A 20520-nucleotide genomic window follows, 5' to 3' on the forward strand; every position below is an offset into this window, starting at 1 on the left:
TATATATATATATATATATGAAAATGACCATAATATCCTCGTTTAATAAATTTAGATGTTAAATATCATTAACGAACTGATACGAATCCTTAAAACATTATTTTATATATCCCCAGAGTAATAAAGTATGGTAGAAATCAGGTTGGTCAGTTTTATAGGTTATTGAATCCATCTGGTCAAGCAACTTGTTATTTATCGTTAATTTAAGTAACCCATACAAACTTTGTGGATTAGCAGACGATGTAATGAGTACTAAAATTAATGCAAACTATATTTATTAATGAAGATTTTTGTTCTTATAGCTACTTTACTTGTCAGGTCTTGTTAACTCTTTTATAAGGGGAACTATCATCTAAACTTTCTATTATTTTGATATAATAATCACTATTATTTAGTATTAGGATCGCGTTCCCGTTATTTACACGGAGTAGAGTAAGGCCTTCATTGTAGCGAAGTTTTTTAAGGACATTCAATTCCTTACAAGATATGTTTTTATAACACAGTTTGGTCCGGTACAGAACATAATATTATATAATTTTTCATACTGCCGGATTGCTTCAGCTTATTATTTGGTTATAGTTATTATAAAGACTTTCCTAAATATTCCAGAAAAATGGTAATAGTGTAAATGATACAAGTAGATAAAACAAAATCATTCTAACTAGCAGACACATTTATATCATTTACCTTTGATCACGGTTCTTACAAAGTAGTTGAAAAGTCGAGTACAACGTAGTGTAAAAAATCCCTGACCCACCTTTTTATTTCAAAAATATGCTATTGATAATATTTTATATATATATTTTTTCGATAATAAAACCGTTTTTTTGATTGATAACGCATTTGATAGTGAGTCCCTTATTCGATTCGACAGACAGTGGATTTTTCCTACGAAGTCAGGGATATGGAAGCGAAGCAAGAGGGTTAAATAAATATTATAACAGAAATCAACTTCAACCCCAATACTCAATAGAACAATAGACATCGTAAGATACTCATTTATTTTAAGGAAGTGGTACCTTACGATGCTTAGCGTTAGATATAATGTAAGAGAAATACATACATTCTATCCAATAAGTGTATTGAATAAGGACGGACGATGATTTTCTTAGAGAGTTACGCAAAAAAGCAAAAATATTACTAACCTCACGTTCCTAACCACCCTTTCTATGAATATTATTGAAATACGTCGACAAGTCATAAATGACTTAGACTAGTAGAGCATTATTTAAGAAGGGAATTAAGGAAAAAATCCATCTGGATTATGAAAATCTTCATAAGAAATGCAGATATCAATGCTGATTATCATTATCGAATTAATATAATCATTCAATAAAATAATGAAGTGAGTCAAAATCCTTATCTGACATCCTATTGAAGATCAGTGGAACTTTTTTCCCGACACTTAATTTTCCTTCCTGATCTAATACAAATCCACCACTAACTAATTAGTATGCAACTTTAAGTAGGTCAGAAGATCGAAAAGAGCTGGCAATTGTGCTCATTTTTGTCGGGAAAGTTTTCTGTACGAAATCATAAAGGAACATCTATTTTGGTACTACCAGCTGCGAATTCAAAATTATTTAATTAATTTTTTTATTTGTTTTAGGTTTTCTCTGAAAATTATTTTGTACATTTTAAATCAAAATTTAAGCAACTGTGTTTTGGATTTATACGAGTAACATATTTTTAATTCGAATTAAAACCTAAACAGATAATTGAACCAAAGACATGACGAGGTTGTTCTTCGGATGGTAAATAAACTTCTTAGTATGAAATATAAAATACTATAAAACTCAGTCACAATTATTTCAGGAGCATTTTTAAGTTCATAAAAAGTATTCTTGACTGTAATATGGACATGATTGTGGTTTAATATACACTTTTAAAGATCACGTTTTGCAGAAATTTGAATATTCATTAAGCTATAAAGTTTTACAAAATTATTTTGTGCTTTGAAAATCTAAAGAAGTTTCAGAGATGCATGTATTCATTGCAGTACTCATGTAATGTCAATCAGATACACAAAAGCCGAATTTATGTAGCCTAAAGAATACAAGTTTTCATAACATTGACGAGTAATATTTATTTTATTGTTGTAATTGCAGACATTACGAAAAAGATTGTGTGTATTCTGGCATATAATTTTCCTGTTTGTATGAGAAAATGTCAAGAGTCGGAGGTCAGATAATAGTAATTTTTATCGTGTCCACCGTAATAAGTTGATGAAAACGACGTAAACAGTTGATATCTATGGGTTAATAACCATGTTTGCATTAATGTATTTCTTTTTGCGTTTTTAATAAGTGGTATACCTAAGAAATTTTTAAAAGTGATTATTATTTTTTTCTATAAGTCCTCCTAGCGGTAAGTGATAATTATTGTTTGTGGATATTTAAAACAAAAGAGTATTGCAAGTACTTGGCTGACCTTAAAAATTATCAGCTTTAACAAAGATGATTTATAATTATTTCAGAATTAACAAAAACTTATTAAATTTACTTTCGAACACGTTTGTTTTGCGAAACGTGGGATCATCGAAAGAACAAGAGAGATAAAACTACCTGGGCATTTTGCCAAAATAATTTTAACCTTACACCTCTTTTTGTAAAAGGCTCTTCAAACGAAAAAGTCACTTTTCCTGTTCTAGCACCGTTATTTCGATAATCGATAATGTACAAAGAAACTAAGTTAACTGCTTAAACTAATTTCGAAACATTTTATAAAAGGATAATGACCTTGAAAGGAGTAGAAAATAAGACACCTATTTTAAATTCAACCTTGAACAAGTGATTACATATTAATTAAATTGTTGTTTGTCAACATTACAACTTAATTTCATGAAAAACTCTTTCTCCTTTTTTGAATGAGAAGACTCTTATGAAAATATATTCGCTTTTATATTAACATTAACCAAGTACTATGTAGGATTACAAGTCTCAGAATAAAATTGAATAATATAGTAAATTTCGCGACAGAACGTCACAAGCGGTGATGTGATATATCAAATTATAAGAGGTTGTTTGCGCACGCGCGCTACGGTTTGTAAGCCGCAGCGGCCAGTCTGCTAGACGCTTGTGTTCTCAACGAACAAGCCTGCGGGATTTTAACGATGTTTCGGATTCCGAAACTCGCCCTTTCGGATAAATAGCGACAGTTATTTCATTCCAAGGCGTTAATTTGTGTGTATGTGAGACTACTAAATACAAACATTGAACAGATAAATCGAGAACAATTCTAGTGTTTACTTTAAAGTTTAAAAGTTTTACAAACTGTTTGTGCGGACTTTCTTCTGAAGAAAGTGAAAAGTGTGCTGTGACGGTATCAAAACAAATAAAAATAAAGATTATATATTTTCACTATTTTAAAAAGTACTATTTCAACATTTTATAGAAAGACTTAGTTAAAAATTAAAATACAACTAGACTGTTTCATGTTCTTTTAAATTATTGTAGTTGTAAAAAAAAGAAACAGATAAATAGTATAGAAAGGTTAATATTCAGCGTTAGTCTCAATTAATATTCTGTGAAGGTTCTTGAATTAATGGCTTCTATGCTATAATAGTTTCATATAGGATTAAATGAAACTACAATGATGGCTTGTAAATAAAATATTTCACTTAAATTTCTTTAATCGCTTATAAATTATAGAACATTCAGGTAGCTGTCCAATATGATCCTAAACCATCAATATCATTATTTAGATTCAGTTGGTGTAACAAAAGTGTTTGCTTATGAATTATAAAATTTAAACAATGCATACTTCACATAATCTCTATTCTGATTGGGTTTTTAACAGGGACTAATTAAAAAAACCCAAGTTGACAAATCTACACATTAAAATTCTGTTTATAATTAAATCATTAGAAGCTTTCTGGTAAGTTATGTAAATAAAATGTTAATTTTACCGTTGTAAAGACCGTATAAAATATTTGTATAATCATGTATATAAATGTTCTAATTCAGATTTTAAGCAGTATTTCATTATTTTTAACTGATTGCGTTATTAGTCCTTGCAAAGGAAACTAAAAGGCATTTCTCGGAAAAATGTATTAATTTGTAACGCAAACACTTTTAATGTTATGTTATTGATTACGAAATCAAACTTTAATCTCTAATTATTCAATAAGATTTGGATCAACTTCAAAAGAATAAATGTATCATTATTTGAAATTGAGTGACAAAATTAATTTTCTGACAAGGGTCTAATACATAATTAAATAAATCATAATCAAATAATTCCGCTTTCTATTATTTGCGAGAATATGTTAGAATTCGAGATACACATTTAAAAATTCCACTTCTACTTATAAGAAATGTAAATTTATGGCAATTATCTATGATGTAAGAAGTCTAATATCTAAATAAAAACGCAATTGGTTCTCTGGTTTGATTTCCGGTTTGCAAATATGCGTTGATGAATTCTAAAAATTTAAAAGTCATCGCAAAGAGAACGACATTCTTTCGAGACATCCAGTTTTCATCCATAAATCTACATTGTAAAATAAAATTGTTAAATAAAACACTAAAACCATAACTGAGTTTCACGCTTGTGCCCCGTTTTGGGATTTTATATAACTGGAAGAAGCCAGTATAGTATCTAGCTAATAAAATGAATTTTTAAAGATTAAAATTTATGAAAAAACATTTCTATACAAACGCAATAAATAAAACAAAACAAAATCTCTACATATCTCGTAATTGAAAAATGAACCGTTTCAGTTTCTTTAATTACGTTGTACGGTCGGTGTAATTACCCATCGCCTAGCTGGGATAGGAGTTTCTATTGTTAAATAATATCTTTTACTTCGTATGTAGTTTTATTTCAAAGCGTTGTTAAAATGTAATGAGTAGCTTATTTCTTCCTCATAATCTATAATTTATAGCACAAAAATTTTATATGCCGTGACCGTTAATAGCTTAATAAAATACACAATACATATATGTTCTTTGTTAGTTTTCCATGTTGAGGAATGAGAAAAAAAAATGAAGGACATAGTACTTGAAAGTAGTACAGTATATATGATATCTTTTTCCTATACTTATAAAAAGTATTTATGTACAAAGAAAACTAACAATATTTCAATATTGTGTTTTTTCTAAATAAAAAGCTTTGTGCGCAGCCTTGCATGTTTTAATGTTGGTCATCACGAAATAAAACTACATATCTTGAAGGACCTAACTAAGTACATACCAAATAAGTGAAGATATTTTTCCTATTAATAGAATTGGTAAAAATTTATTTCACTAGTTCGTTGTTTATCTACGTTTGAAAATGTAATGCACTTTAAAAACAATATTTTTATAATTTCTCATTTTTATATCATAAAATATTATGAAAGTCAATATAAGCAAATGGATCTTAGCAATACTGATTACGTAGGACCCAAGTTTAAATAGACCGTTGAATATTTGAAGCATTGGAAAACTTTAAAAATCGATAATAGGATTTGGGGGTGAAATGTTTTCGCTCTGCCTTCATTACTTAGGTACTGCTGAGCTCAGATTTCCACAAGCTAGTCTGATTGCACAAACGTTTCACAAATTTCAAATTTTTACGGCTATACCATTTAAAGTGAACAAAATGAAAATTGTAAAATAAATTAAAAATCTCAAGTAGCATTTACATTAGTAGACTGTAACAAAAAAATAAATTTTATGGTATCACATTAATCTTATAATGTATAATATATTATAAATAAGCTGCATACTATATATATTATTTTATTTATCGAATATAAATATTTCATTGACTCATTTATTTATTCACATATTTACCATTTCTATAAAAATAATATATAGATTTTATTTATTTATTACGAAATAAAATTGAATTTCATATTGCATCATCGATCGTATTTTGAAATTCGACTACTTTAAAATAGGAATAATTAATTTTAGGTAAAAATAATAACCGACCAAAATAGTTCAAGAATATTGTGTAATATATAATGTTTTGAAAATTCTCTTTGATATTCGTATCTCAAGTGGGTAAATTGACTAAATCCCTTGTCCGTCAACTAGGATCTTAAAGATTAATGATGTTTTTGAGGTGTAAAAGTAAGATTGTAAGAACATTTCTGTACATAAATTGGCACTTTAATTAATTATCCTATTAGGATAATGTCATTCTTCTTAAATTCTAATTAAATACTTATTTGGAAACACATTCCAAACCCTTATTTATAACTTTTTTTAAGAAATCAGTGACATAAAAACTTCGATTTAGGAGTTATTTTTTATTCAATTTTTTTCTTTCTTAAAAGCTTTTGACTATTTTAGATATAATAATCAAAGAGATAAATTATTAACAAAGTTAGATAATTATGCGGATATTGAATTTTCATTACTTTCGCTATATTGAACAAATTAGAAATTTTAATAAGTTTCAATTACTTTTAATTTAAATAAACATTACATGACATTTGTCAATCAAAATAGGATGTAGAATTCTGATGACACCGGAATTAACAAGTCAATAAAGATTGTGTCATTACATGCTCACTAGACAATTCAATACTGACGTTTAAATTGTTTCATTCTAATGTCATATTTTTCTTGTCTTTCTAAAGCATTCTTTTTTGAATGGTTACCACACAATATCAAGACTCATTTACTATAATAATAACAATCACTCCCCTTCCAATAAACGTTATATTCTCAATCCCTTGTGACCAGACTTCACAAGTGTACAAATTCTGTTAAGTATACGAAATGTGTGTACATGTTTTGCCCTTCGAGATGTTGACAATCTAAGTGAATTCTTTTTTTTCTGACCTAGATTCTGTAATGTTTTAGGAAAATTTAGACTGTCATGAGTTTCCTTAGAAAGACTTAAAATACTTATTATGTGGCTCACTGTGCGATAAAAACAGATTACGTACATTCTCTAGGTAAAAAAATAAACAAATAAGCTTCAATTTTAAATAGAAAATTATCTGGAGTAACGGCTGCTTAAAATAGTATTTATTTTAAATTTCACAACATGAAATTTTCCATTATCAAATCAGCAATAGGTTCGAAGCGGTTTATTTCATGAAACGAATTGAGAACCTGCGTGAATATTTATTGCTTAAGCCGGGGTCCATGGCACTATTGAAGGTTCTTATTGGCTCTTCACAAATCGTCTTGGAGAAATAAGTTCTTAGTAAAACCTTTGCAAATTGTATAATAGCAATTGACTTTTTCAAAGCCGTACTACGTGGGTTAATGCATACCATTAATTTAGTTTATATATTTTTACTCCTGGTTATTATCCGCCTTTAATTTAAAAATGTATAATATATTGATACAGATAAATTACATTCAAAGTCCTACTTATAAACAATACGTAACTGATTTAAACCATAATTATAATTGACACAATAGTTCAGCTTGATTGAATTAACTGAACACATAATAAATCTAAAGTGTTTTCTGTCCAATGATTGATGGTTTGCCATTCGAGACTGAAGTCCAACAAATGTATTTATATGTTAATGTAATTAAATTTGTTTCATTCCTTTTATATCCGCTTTTTACACACAGGCATTTTCTTAAATGATTCAATAACTTTAAGGTAATTAGGAATTGTTTTATACCATAAATTCTTCACTCGTGTCTATTTTGATTCTTAGCTATCTCATAAATTTCAAGAAATACTTCCAATTTTAAGTAAGTCTTTTATAAAAAAAAGTTTTTTTTAGTAAAATTCAATAAACGTAGCCTAGCCCTGTCCATCTTTTTTTTTAAAGACTAATAAATCTTTGATTAAAACATCAAATAAAATCTTTGTATTTCTATCCTATAGATTTGCCCTGTCGACTTTAATTAATTTTTTTTATATTAACTTATTTACCTTATAAACGTCTAACCCGAGATTACTACTAATTATCCGTGCAACATACTAGGAAACTAGTTATTTTTTCCATCAATTAAAAATAGATATTTATGTATTATTAGTATATGCAGCGGTCTAATAATATTTTTTCTTCAAATTAATTTTTATTTTAATATCAAAATATTGGAAACCTTTCTCTGAATATTAAATAACACTTTTATATGGATTTCATTCTTTATTAATATTTAATTATTATTTTTTAGGCAATTATTTACACAATAAGGAAGAACTAAAATCATGAAATTGTGTATATTTTTGCTAAGACAAATGTTTTTGTATACGGTTTAACATTTAATTTCTTTACTTTTTATAACAGATTTTGAAAGGTGAAATAAGTATTATGAAATTTCCATACATATGAAATTGGATCCAATGTATGTTATATTTGTCAGATTATATCCGTTTGTAACATTCATAAAATGACGAGTGAAACTTTTTCAATCGCGAATGTGTTTTTAACTTTTAGCATAGGCTTCCTTACTTTTAAGATCAGTAAAATTCCCTTTTCATAAGCTTTAAGAAATTGCTCAAAGGGATATAAGAATATTTATCGCCTCTAAGAGCCAAACTCAGTAGTATTCAGGAATTTTATTTGCTTTCTTGGAAACACCCTCGCGAAATAAGTTCACATTTAAATCTCTCAGCAAAATTTATATTGGTTGGCCCTTTGCGTATTTTTACACAGTTAGAATATAAGATTACAAAATAAATTTTGTAATTTTGTTTTCTATAATAAATTTATTTACATGAATTTTTACTTATTATAACACGATTTAGAAAAAAAATCATAATGTTAGAAAAAGATAACATTCAGTTTTATTTTGAAAATATTATTAATGTGTTAAATTAAATCAATATTTTCAAATAAGGAGACAATAATAATTTAATAATTCCTTAGGAAAAGATATTCAATTATACTAAGTTTCAAAGAACTAGTGATGTATAGATATGGTTCACAGGAATTAAATTTTTTTTGACATTTTTAGAGTTACATATCCAAAGGGTTAAACGGCCCTATGTTAGTAAATTTCCGTCTATCCACCTGTATGTCTGTAGGTTGGCAGGACTGTCTGTGTGTCCGACTGATCATCTAACACCAGACAGTATCTTATAAACCGTGATAGTAAGACAATAGGGATTTGAAATAACTTACAATGTAAACTGGGAAATGTGATAGGTATAATACTCATCAAATAAGAAAATAAATTAGTCTCACATAGTCTCAGCAGAAAACTATGCTTGATTTTGAATTAAAATATATCAAAAGATAAATAATAAAAACTTTAAATAAATATTTCTTAAATCAAAACAAAATTGTGTTATGAATTATAAAAGATAAAGGAAAGTCATACAAAATATTCGTTGTTTTGTACTACTATTGTTGTCACTTGAAACAGTATAAATACAAATATATCTTTTGTCATTCCGACTCTTTTATTTTCGTGTTTATGTTACGGACGAAGACAGTTTTCTCAGCATATAAAATTCGCTAAAATTGCCTCTTTCACAGCGACTAAGCAATTGTCTCTTGAAAAACGGGGGTTGAAAAGACCTTCATAAAAATATTCACACAAAGTGCGTTTACACTGTATAAAGAGTCGTAAAGTGCAAGAAAAACTATTATTGGAAATTTTATTCTTTTAATAGTAGGAATCTTCGTAATCATTCATTTTATTTGAAATGGTATAAAATCATCACACTGAATAAATTAATGTACTGGGATCAACGCTAAGCGTTTTATCTCTTGACTTTTTCATCAATTGTTCGTATATAAAAACTGGGACTAAAACATTGTGTTGTTTTTGGATAAATCATTTTCGCTTTTATAAATAAATTGAGTACAATAGCAATATAAATTTTATATAGTTCAGCTTTGTTAGGGTGAAATAAAAATATCGCGGGAACAATAGCTTTTCGGAGGCAACCGTGAATAGGTTATTTTCTAGGCACTCTCCACCTTACATGAGAAAGTAGGATGTCTTATTTTAGGGAATGTGATGTTAAGATAAGTGTATTATTTATTATATTTAATGAATATTCCATAACGATAGGATTAATTTTTTTGTACACAGAAAAATAAATAAATATATATTTTTTTTATTTGCACACATTTTTAGCAACGAACTATTGTGTAAAATCTTTTGTTACATCAATACGTAAGTGAAGAAATGTAAAAGAAAAACTTTAAATAGTTTTTATTTTAAAGTTGTTATAATAAAATTGTGACGAAATAATCGAGTGCTAACTAATTATGTGAAAAAATAGCAGTTATGTGGTTTCCGGTGCTCTTGTATCTGCTAAGTAAATCAGGTATGTATTTAATTTTTATTAATTTCCAATAGTAGTAAGTACTAGTTGTTTATTAATAATATAATAATTGGATAGTCTACTTGCATGCAATAAGTTCGGATGCAGTCTTAACCGATTTTCTTGTATATAGGTATTTAAATTGATTTTTTTTTTTATAACTTGAGAAAATCGTAAATCTTGAAATAAACCTATCAAAGTATAAGATTTTTGATGATCAAGCAATTTGTAGTGTCACTGATGTACTCACAGTGTTTATGTTACTATTTCAGATATTCTATCTATTCAATATATAATGTCACAAGAAAATGTTAATTGTGTATATAATAAAAATCTTAACATACGAATGAGAAAGCATTTCTCATGTGTTGTTTCTGATTCTTTATAATTATATACAAGCGCTTTAAATTACCAAAGTAAAAATCATAAAATTTCCATTTTATTATTTTTTTCTTTTAATATAATTAGATGATACAACAGGGACTACAATTTTATTGAAATAAAAAAAAATATTATTTTATTAAAGTTAATTTCAATAAAATTGGTTACTTGTATTATTATATTTTGTCTTAAAAAATAAAAATTATAAATTTGGGCTAAGTTTTCTTTTCGTATGAAATATGAAAAAAAAAATATTTTCAGAATAAAGTTTTAAAAAATATATTGTTAAAATCTTTTATCATTCCTATAATTTGACACTCCATTAATATCGCAAAGTCCTTTATAGGTATTTCCACACACCATCGTCATTACAATAAAGAATTTTGGTATACAGTACTATTAATTCAATTAAAAAATTATTCATTAATGTATTTATGTATTTATTACCTCATAATTTTATATTATTGTTCTAGTATTATAATTTAATGATATCTAAGTCTTTGGAGTATTCATTTAAATTAAACTAATATTTTTGGATGTACTATCGCGTTTTTAAAATATTTTAACGAGACTAATCCGCGAGGCTACTGAAATTGAACACATTTCAATTTCAATAGACAAGATGGCTGGTAGCTATCTAACACCAGGGATTTCCTCATAAAAAAAATCCCATGTCCGTAACCACACTGCAGGACCTCGAGATCCAGTAAGCGTATTCTGCAGGCATCCAGAGCGGTACGGTAGGAAATTAAGATATTGGCGGTAGGTGATAAATAACAAGACCAACTGACAGATATTTTCATCTAGTCTGCCCATGATTACGGTTGCTGCAAAGTGCAAAGTAAACGAAATGTCGGGAGTATTTAGTTTAAAATAATAAAAAACGCAATAGTACATCCGAAAATATTACGAGTAGTTTTATTTAGTATAAACTAGATTATCAATTTATAAAGAGATGATAGGTCTAAAAGGTTATCTTTTTATTCATATGTTTATTATTATTAGAGAAAAATCATTCAGATTACATGGAATTTATTTGACGTTAATAAAAACTTAACATGCAATATATATGAAATTTAATAAAAAAAATATTATTAAAATTAATTAAGTTCATAAAAAATAAAATATATATTAAAAACCGTTTTAATTATCAGAAAAATATATGATGGTCAGTGATTCATTGCTAGTTTCTAAAATTCATACAGACATATCATTTCGTGGGCTTATTAAAAATTGCAAGAAATGAGAAATTTTAAGCTTATTTAGACTGTGCTTAAGGCTGTTTTCCATAAATCTCGACTTAGCATAACGAGCTTACGCCTTCACTTCATTAAAATCATGTTCTTAAAGCAAAACCACTTAAGCTTACCGCTAAGTATGCGACTGACTTAAGACTGATTATTTTAAATATATTTATGAAATTATATTATTTTATATGTATATAGAAAATATAAACATATAAATAGTACTTCATGAAATTTTACTTATTTTTTAGGAAACTTTACAAAAATAAGAGATTTTCTAGAAACTCGAATATAGAAATATATAAAAAAAAAATAGGTTGTTCCTTTTAAAATATAACAATTTGAATTTCATTTCAGAATATATTGGCTAGTTCTTTTAGGTACAATCATCCCCAAGCTCCCTTAGCCTGGGTAACCCGGCAAATGTAGCCCTTATAAAAAGAAAATCATTCCGGTTTTAGATATAAACACAAGCTTGTTTTATATTTGAAAGAAAGAAAAAAAAGTAAGAAAAATAAAAGAAAATAATATGAGAAAATGGGAATCCCAGTCCGAGAACTCAAGTCGCTTACTAATGTATATTTACCCACTAATGATACAAAAGAAATCACAAAAATTTATATATACCTTTTTTCTATCGTATAATAAACATTACAAAGAGATACAGGTCATATTTATTTAATAATTTCCTAGAAAGGAAAGTAATGAAATACTTGAAATTGATAAAAGTCATAAAATCTTCACAAAAATTTCTTTGTATTATTTATTTTATATAACGGTTTTTGAAGATACCACTGAAAAGCTAAAATAAAAAAGCGTTTTAACATTTAAACGTTATAAATAAGTATTATTTTATTCGAATCAACTCCCATTGTTCAAAATCTAATATTGTCTACTAAAATATTTTGACAAAGAGGAAAAATAGACATAGATTTTCCTAACTTTCCACATATTTTTCTCGATAAATATATTCATTATTCATCCGAAATATATAAGTGATGTCGTGGTTCAAAACTTTCGGTGAAGAAAAATTTAAGGTCGCAACCCGCATACGGATTCAGGAGCTCAACTTATCTCTTTACGCAGCGATTGATCCTTAACTTTCGTAGTTTCATCATTCATCATATTTTGCTGGATTTGTTATGTTTTATTATTTTCTCGTTCAAAAAGCATAATATGTACAACTAACACATAAATTAATCGACCGTATTTCCACAATTTTTGCAAATATAATAAAATGTTGTTAAAAGTTTGTTTTCTTTTTAATTATACAAAACCATTTAAAACACAATAGTGTTCGTAGTTCAAAGATATAGTGGTAGGATATGGCATTTCATAGTAACAATAGCAAAAGCAACTTGGTTTTTCTGCTAAAAAGGATTAAGAACCACCAATATCACTCCCACATATAAATCCAGAAATAAAAAATCATTCTAGTTTCAACCTTTTGCTATTGGTCCTAAGATTTAGTTTTCTTTAGTTCGACACCAAGATGTGCTTTTCTGATATGAGGTTTGGAAATGTTCGAGATAGTTGGCCATGATAGGGTTGGGTCTCCTTGCTTTGAACCGCTCTTATGTATTTTGACAATATCACTTAATGTAATCACCAGACCTTATACTGTTAAACTGACAGAAATTTCATATAAATTTATGTATATTGATAGTTATTACTAGTGACTTATAGAAGGTGATTAAGTTAGATAATAAAATTATTTATAAATCAACGCTGTACAAAATGCCTATCGATTTTTCATTTGTATTCTGCTTATGATACTGATGATTTCAAAATCAAATAGCCAGTCTGGTGATTCCTTAACTAATAGATTCCAACGAAAATAAAAGGCAAAAAAAAAACAATAACAAAACAAAAAACACGACGTATGACATTAGATTGTAAAATTATTCAATATATTTCTAAAGTTCCACAAGTGAGACAAACAATTTACTAGAAAAAAAAAATACGTTCTTAACATAACACATTAAAAAAAACTAAACAACTTTGATTTCGGATATTCACTATATTTTTCTAGTACAAAACATTAAAAAGCATCTTAAATGACTTTTTAATAATTTGTAATGAATTATTAATTAATGCACTTTTCATTTAAACATTTAAATTCTACAATTATGTTTTATTTAAATATACTGTAAAGACTAGACATTCAAAGGTAATAGCCCTAGTTCTTTGAAGCGAAAGACTCATTTACACGACTTAATGGACTCTACAGACTGCTGTTTTGCTAATATTTACCCTGCTTCGTTCTTACCGTTTCTTTTAGAGCCAACTTTTTTAATTTTATCCTTGACTATAAAGTAATTACAGAAATCTAATTTTTAACTCATAAATATATATAGCCTTATAAGAATAAAAATAATGGTTGGATTAAAAATAAAAAAAACACATTTTTAATGTAAAATTACCGAACAAATTGCTATACGTAATTCAAAACGTAATAAATAAATAAATAAAAGCCAAGCTTTATTTATCAAGCCTTTAAATCCGAGAGGGTATTAACGCGGCAGTAAATATGAATTTATTCCCTTGAGCTACAAATGGGGTTAAAGTTGAGAAAAACTTATAGCAATACTTTTTTCACAGAATTTTTTTTTTGTTATTATTGTAAGTTTTAAAATGAATTCAAGGAATATACGGGACAACAATATTTTTAAGAGACGGTAACGTTTTTAGAATATTGATATCCAGGAAATGGTTTTAACAAATTAAGGTAATTTTTATTTAAAATGCTTTATAATAGGTTACTTTGTCGTAACAAAAATATATTAAACTTATCAAAAACTAGTTGCTGAACATTTAAAATGCAATTTCTAATTCAGTTTACTTCTAAAGGGTATACGTTATGAAATTTTTGAATAAACAAAAGACTGAAAATACTTATTGATTTAATTTAAAATTCCTATTTGGTTAGATAAAATATTTTAAGAATAAATAATGAAGAAAATATATTTAAATATCGTTATTTTCATGTAAGCACAAATAAGACTGCAATAAAATAGGCGAACCATTTCTATCACAATAAAATAATTTAAAATATAGCTAAAATAATAAAAAAACAGAAACGACCCATTGCATAGTCATTAATATAAGGATAAAACCACACAAAATAATCTAAATAACATATTTGAACGAAACGCAACACAAGAACTAAAACACATATACTTATTATTAATATTACATTCAGCATTTCATTTGGTTTCCGATTAATATAAAGCATATTATTGAACTACATGTCAAGTATTTTATCTACCTAGATATAATTTAGAACACAAAAAGCTAACATTATTACTATTCGAAATTTAATTAATTATTATTCACAATAAAATAAAATATGAATACTTTATAATTGAAATGTATAAAAAAATTTTCAATAATAAAAACTAACTACTAGATTTAGTTAAATAAGTATAAGTCTATCACCAGGAAATCGCGCTGCAGACAATAAAACGTTGACGCTTCTCACTTTACAGTAAGACAACTTTCCACAACGTACGTTTTAAGTAAATACAACTATACATATGAAGTGTCCAGCCTCAACCTTATTTTACACAATACTTTCATATTAAAGTAAACAAAATTAATTGAGCATGACGTATAAATTTCAGTTTATCAATAGAATGTAACCATTTTGGGATATCGCATCATGATTGCACTAGGAAAACTCAAGAATTCATTCACTATTAGAAACCAGAATTTACATAGAAGTTTTTGTTTTGGAAAAGTTTAACGTGAAAATATTATAAAAATTTAATATGTTTTACGTATCGTACCTACTTTTATTATATTCATTTAGGAGTGGTCAAACTTAGGCATTATATGAATAAAGCTTAGTTTATTTATTAGTACCTATACAGAGAAGAGACGAAAATTCTTAACATTCAATGGATTCACCGTGCGGGTGCCGGGTCCATTGCGTTGCAGGGAGAGGAGTTTCAACAGTGCCTGGGACTTGCGACCCAGATGAATGTTTAAGGGGCCCCTGTCTAACGCACGTTAAACGCTCAACTTCACTGTCCAAGCTCCTCTCCCTACCTAACCAAATTTGAAAAGAACCTACTAGGACTTCTTTCGAAGTACATTCCAAGAATGAATTGATGTGAGTTCTCGACAGGCTCAAGTCTTTTAGTAGGTTGTAGAGAGATACAGCCGTTATACCTCTTGCTCCCACTTCTACCGCGAATAATTTTACGGCTAACCTATTTTGAGAGAGTTAGTTAGTGAGCTAGTAATATTAGTTGACTTTGATGGTCTTTGTGGATGTTGGTTTCACAAGGAACCGTAAGCTTTATCATCACAACACGCTTTAAAAATCGCGAATACATAAATATATCTGGTCTGGACGCCGACGCACAAATATCCTCGGGGATTTTGTATCGTTTTTCATACGTATTCATCATTATAGTCCAATCCGAAGCCGTTTTAAGGATGGAGTAAGGCTTGACGTTTGATTTTACAGCCCAAATGCACTCCCTCACAAAACTTATTGATTGCTCGTTTGTGGTTATTTCAAGTCTTTTCGGTACCTTTACCCCATCTTTCTAAATTACTCTAGTCTGGAAGAGTCATTTGGAACGCCATGAGTCATTGAGATAGAATTTTAACAGTGCTGGCGACCAATCGTGGATTAAGGTGCGCCATTTTAGTGCTAATGGGATGCAATAATCTCCTAAGTCTAACCACTCGTTCTGCATTTCTAAACTCATGGTTTGCTTATATTTATCATTCTCGTCTTGCCGAATAAAAGACTTCAATATATCCGTATCTTTGGCCTTCCTGCTTGATCCTTACCCTACCCTATTGCTTTGTGCCTCTATCATAAAGTGCTTGTGGAATTAAAGCCTTGACTCTAGCTCTGGGGCATCTTTGTCATTTGGGAGTGATGTAACGACGTCATCGTGGGATTTCCCCAGCATAGATCTCTTGGAAACTCTCAGGTGTTTATAGAGCTCCGATGGCCTTTTTAGGCTCATCCCAAAACTATTTCGATCCGATGAATTAGCCGTTAGTGCGAGCCCGAGCCACAACTTCAACATCTTTATGACGCCTGCATCTAACTTTGACAAAAGGGTTATATTAAAATCATAGACGAGAAAAGGCCAATTTAAACGTGAAGTTAGGTAATCATCGTAGATCCAAGCTTTTTTAACGTTAATCATCTGTTGGCTATCTACCTTGTTGAGATCGTTTAAAAAGCTATCTACTATTCCTTCTAAAGATGGAGTACGACCTATATTATCAATCTTACGACCGAGAAATTTAAATGGTGCATTTTCCGTAACCGTAGGAATGCATTGATTGCCTAACGATAATATCGGATGAGGTGTATCTTGTATTCGGCCTACCGAGACACAGACAGTGACATTTACTTGATTTTGTCCTCAATCCATCGGTCCACTCCTCTATTACTTGACAGTGTTTGGGGTCACGTGTCAGTATTGCGAAATCGTCAGCGAAGGCTAAAATGGATTCCATGTATTTGTTATTAAACTTGAACCGATACCGGCATTTTTTTCTCGTTACTGATTACTTTATCTACTAAGATGTTAATTACATTAAATACAATTCGAGAAAAACAACAACCTTGAAATAGTCCTACATTGTAACTAAAAGTTTTTGAATGGCTTCTTTAGTTATTATAGAAAACTTTAATTTTGAGTAATACGACGCGATCATATCACTAACTAGGGGTGGAAAAATATACCATGTTAGCGCGAATATTATCCATTCGTGTTGTATCGACCATAACGTGTTCTCTTAATACAAGAAAAGAAAATCGTATACAAACGAATTTAGTTTATCGGCGCTGAATATATTATCATTCATTAAAATCGAAATATTATGCTGACACATACATACATGTAAGTACTGCATTAGCAGTATACATCAATACAACAATACATCAGCGTCTCACTTTGTTAATTTCTGATTTGAAAAGATTTTTTCCAATTCACTCAAATTGGCTTGTTGTATTATCTATGAAAAATACTTCACTTACCTTTTTATAATATTTACGAATAAGTTCGCGTATAGGAAGCTGTAACGATCTATTCTCAAACCAATAATAGAAGATACATTTTTCAGGAGGATGGATGCTTAAAAGGATACCGAGAAGATGTAATAAGCATAAGAAATTTTAAACATCTTTTTATAAACATAAAATAATGAACCCGAGACTAAGAAGTAAGTCGTGAAAGTTGTTATTTAAATCTTATTTAAACTAATAGGCAAAATTCACTTGCAGAAGTGATTTTATATAATAAATTTGATTTATGAATAATAGTAATAATATAAATTATAATATTTGTTACTAACACACGAAAATTACCTCATTTATAATGTTTGATAATCATTTTAATTAAGCCAAATTTTTAAATTTAAATTAATCTTTTGAATTATTTATCCAACAGCATAAATTATAACACAACAACCCAAATACATGTAGGCTCTGTAACCAAAGTAACAAAAATAATCTTTATAATCGCTTAGTACTTTATGATTTTTCATGACATCAAAAAATTAATTTCCTCACCTTTCCTGAAACGGTAATTGCAGTAAAAATTGCGTGCCAAGCTATTTTTAATAAGTACACGAGTTTCATTCTTTATTACTCGTTTGTAGTAAATCATGCCATGTTTACCGAAATTTCGCCATAAACGTCACAAAAAATAGAGTAACGGCTATAGCAGTCATAACGTACTGCCCTTTTTCATTATATTATTTTGTTGCTTGAATAGAAAGTCTCTGGGTACAGTAACATAAATTATATAGCTCCTAAAATGTTATTTTACTTGCCAGGTGTTTTTTCGCTCGTTAAAATATAGTGATGTTGATTCACCATTACCTCGTAGCCTAGTTTAGACGCAAGACAAAGAATTTCCAGTGCTTTGTAGTGTGCAACTTAGCAATTAAATTAAGAAATGACTGCTTTACTTTTTTATACTTTTACAACTAAAATATAATAAAGACTTTAATATTTCGAATTATTGACTACTTCTATATTTTGAAATACTTTAAGAATGATAATGGGATGAGGTTCGATTTTTTTTTAAATGATGCCAATGGCAATGTTTTATCATCAAAGTACTCATCATCGGCAGGCAGTCCATCCTTACACCTTGGATACTTGTATCTGATGGTCACTAACAGTGCGATTGCAGACGCATGTCCAATAAAAAACGTCTAATGGATAAACTCCGTGTTGAGGTTTTCCCAAAGGATTATAACTGCGGCACTGCTATGACCAAAATTACTGTAATAGCTCAACACCTGCAGGCAGGTGCAGTTTGCTGCTGGTGTCGTATAAAATAAAAAGTCTTTTATTTTAATTATATTTGTTTTCGTATGATTTGGATTTTTCATTTATCAAAACAATGGTTGTTTTTATTCAAGTTTCACGGGTGAGTACTAGTATAGATAGTATTCAAACTCAAACATACGGTTGTTCAAATAACAAACGTTTTGAATTTGATATCACATATTGTATAACAGCTTTTCTATTCAACCCAGAGTTAAACAATTAACTGAATGATTTTTGATAACATTTTCTTTGAATAGAAGTTATATTTTAATCATTATAGAAATCAGTTTAGTTTATAATCTTTTAAATGTTGTTTAAAAATTATTCGTTAGGAAGTATAAATGGATTGTTACAAAAAAAAAGTAATCCGTGTATTTTGTTAATAATAAAATTCTGTCACATTTGTAAGTGACTTAATAGTATACTGTCCCTTATTTTTTTGACTTTGAAGAAAATAATACAAATTTGATATAAAAATAGAACACAAAACGATTTTATTCATGTTATAAACAGCCATATTTATAAATATTATATTAATAACCTTAGTGGAATGTATTGAAGCAACGTTTTAGATGTAATTTTTAAGTCTATGTTCATTTATTTAAAAAAAAATTATATCTCAAAGCGTTACTTAAATAGAGTCAAGTGAGATATCTTTCCAGTCTCCCCTATTATTTCAAAAATAAAAAGGAAAACGTACCTAACTTCGGTGATATGTACTATTTTAGTTTTATAAGTCGAAAAGAAACAAGGACGTCTCATTATTTATTTTGCATTTTATAAATTTATATAAGATTTAGGAGTGCTCAGGTATGATATAAGGAAAATCTGATGTTGCAACCAAAATAAATAAACATTAAAGGTACATGAGATACATTTGTGCTGGCTTTATCAATGTTCCTTATATTTATCGGTTTTAAAATTTTTCAAAAGAAAATTTAAAAATCCCAAACGGATGCAAATATTATAAGCTACAGACAAAGAATAACATTGTTTCTTTGAATATCATTATTGGCGTTTACTAAAATATGTATTATTTTTTTTTCAAAATGTAAATAATGAATACATTTTTTATAGTTATCAAATTTAATAATAACAAAAAATAATAATATTCAACAATTTGGTGTTTATCCTACCGTTTTTGGTATTTAAATATGCTGATGCAAAATTAAGTTGTACCATTGTAAAATATAATAATTATTTATAACGCACCAAAAAGCCTCGAATTTGATATTTAAAAACCCTCGAAACTGTTAAACAAACACTAACAAAAAGGTCGCATTCGTCGACATGCCATGCCAATCATAACACAGGGAAATAGTTTTGTAAAAGTTACATAAAAGCACTTTACACAAATAAAAGTATTTTTTTAATGACACGTTAGGTTACGGTTGC

At 28.3% G+C, this 20520-nt stretch overlaps 1 protein-coding gene across 1 annotated transcript in view; it reads left to right on the forward strand.

Annotated features, from left to right (window-relative positions):
• Positions 1–3073: 3073 nt before the first annotated feature.
• LOC116768107 (hemicentin-2-like) overlaps positions 3074–20520 on the forward strand; it is a 40631-nt gene continuing 23184 nt past the window's right edge. Inside the window, exons 1-2 of the mRNA XM_032658745.2 lie at positions 3074–3321; positions 9996–10188. Coding sequence (XP_032514636.1) covers positions 10149–10188 — 40 coding nt within the window. The 5' untranslated portion in view covers positions 3074–3321; positions 9996–10148. The remainder of the gene's footprint in view (positions 3322–9995; positions 10189–20520) is intronic.

This window comes from Danaus plexippus, chromosome 19, assembly GCF_018135715.1.
Source record: "Danaus plexippus chromosome 19, MEX_DaPlex, whole genome shotgun sequence".
NCBI classification, from domain to species: Eukaryota; Metazoa; Arthropoda; class Insecta; order Lepidoptera; family Nymphalidae; genus Danaus; species Danaus plexippus.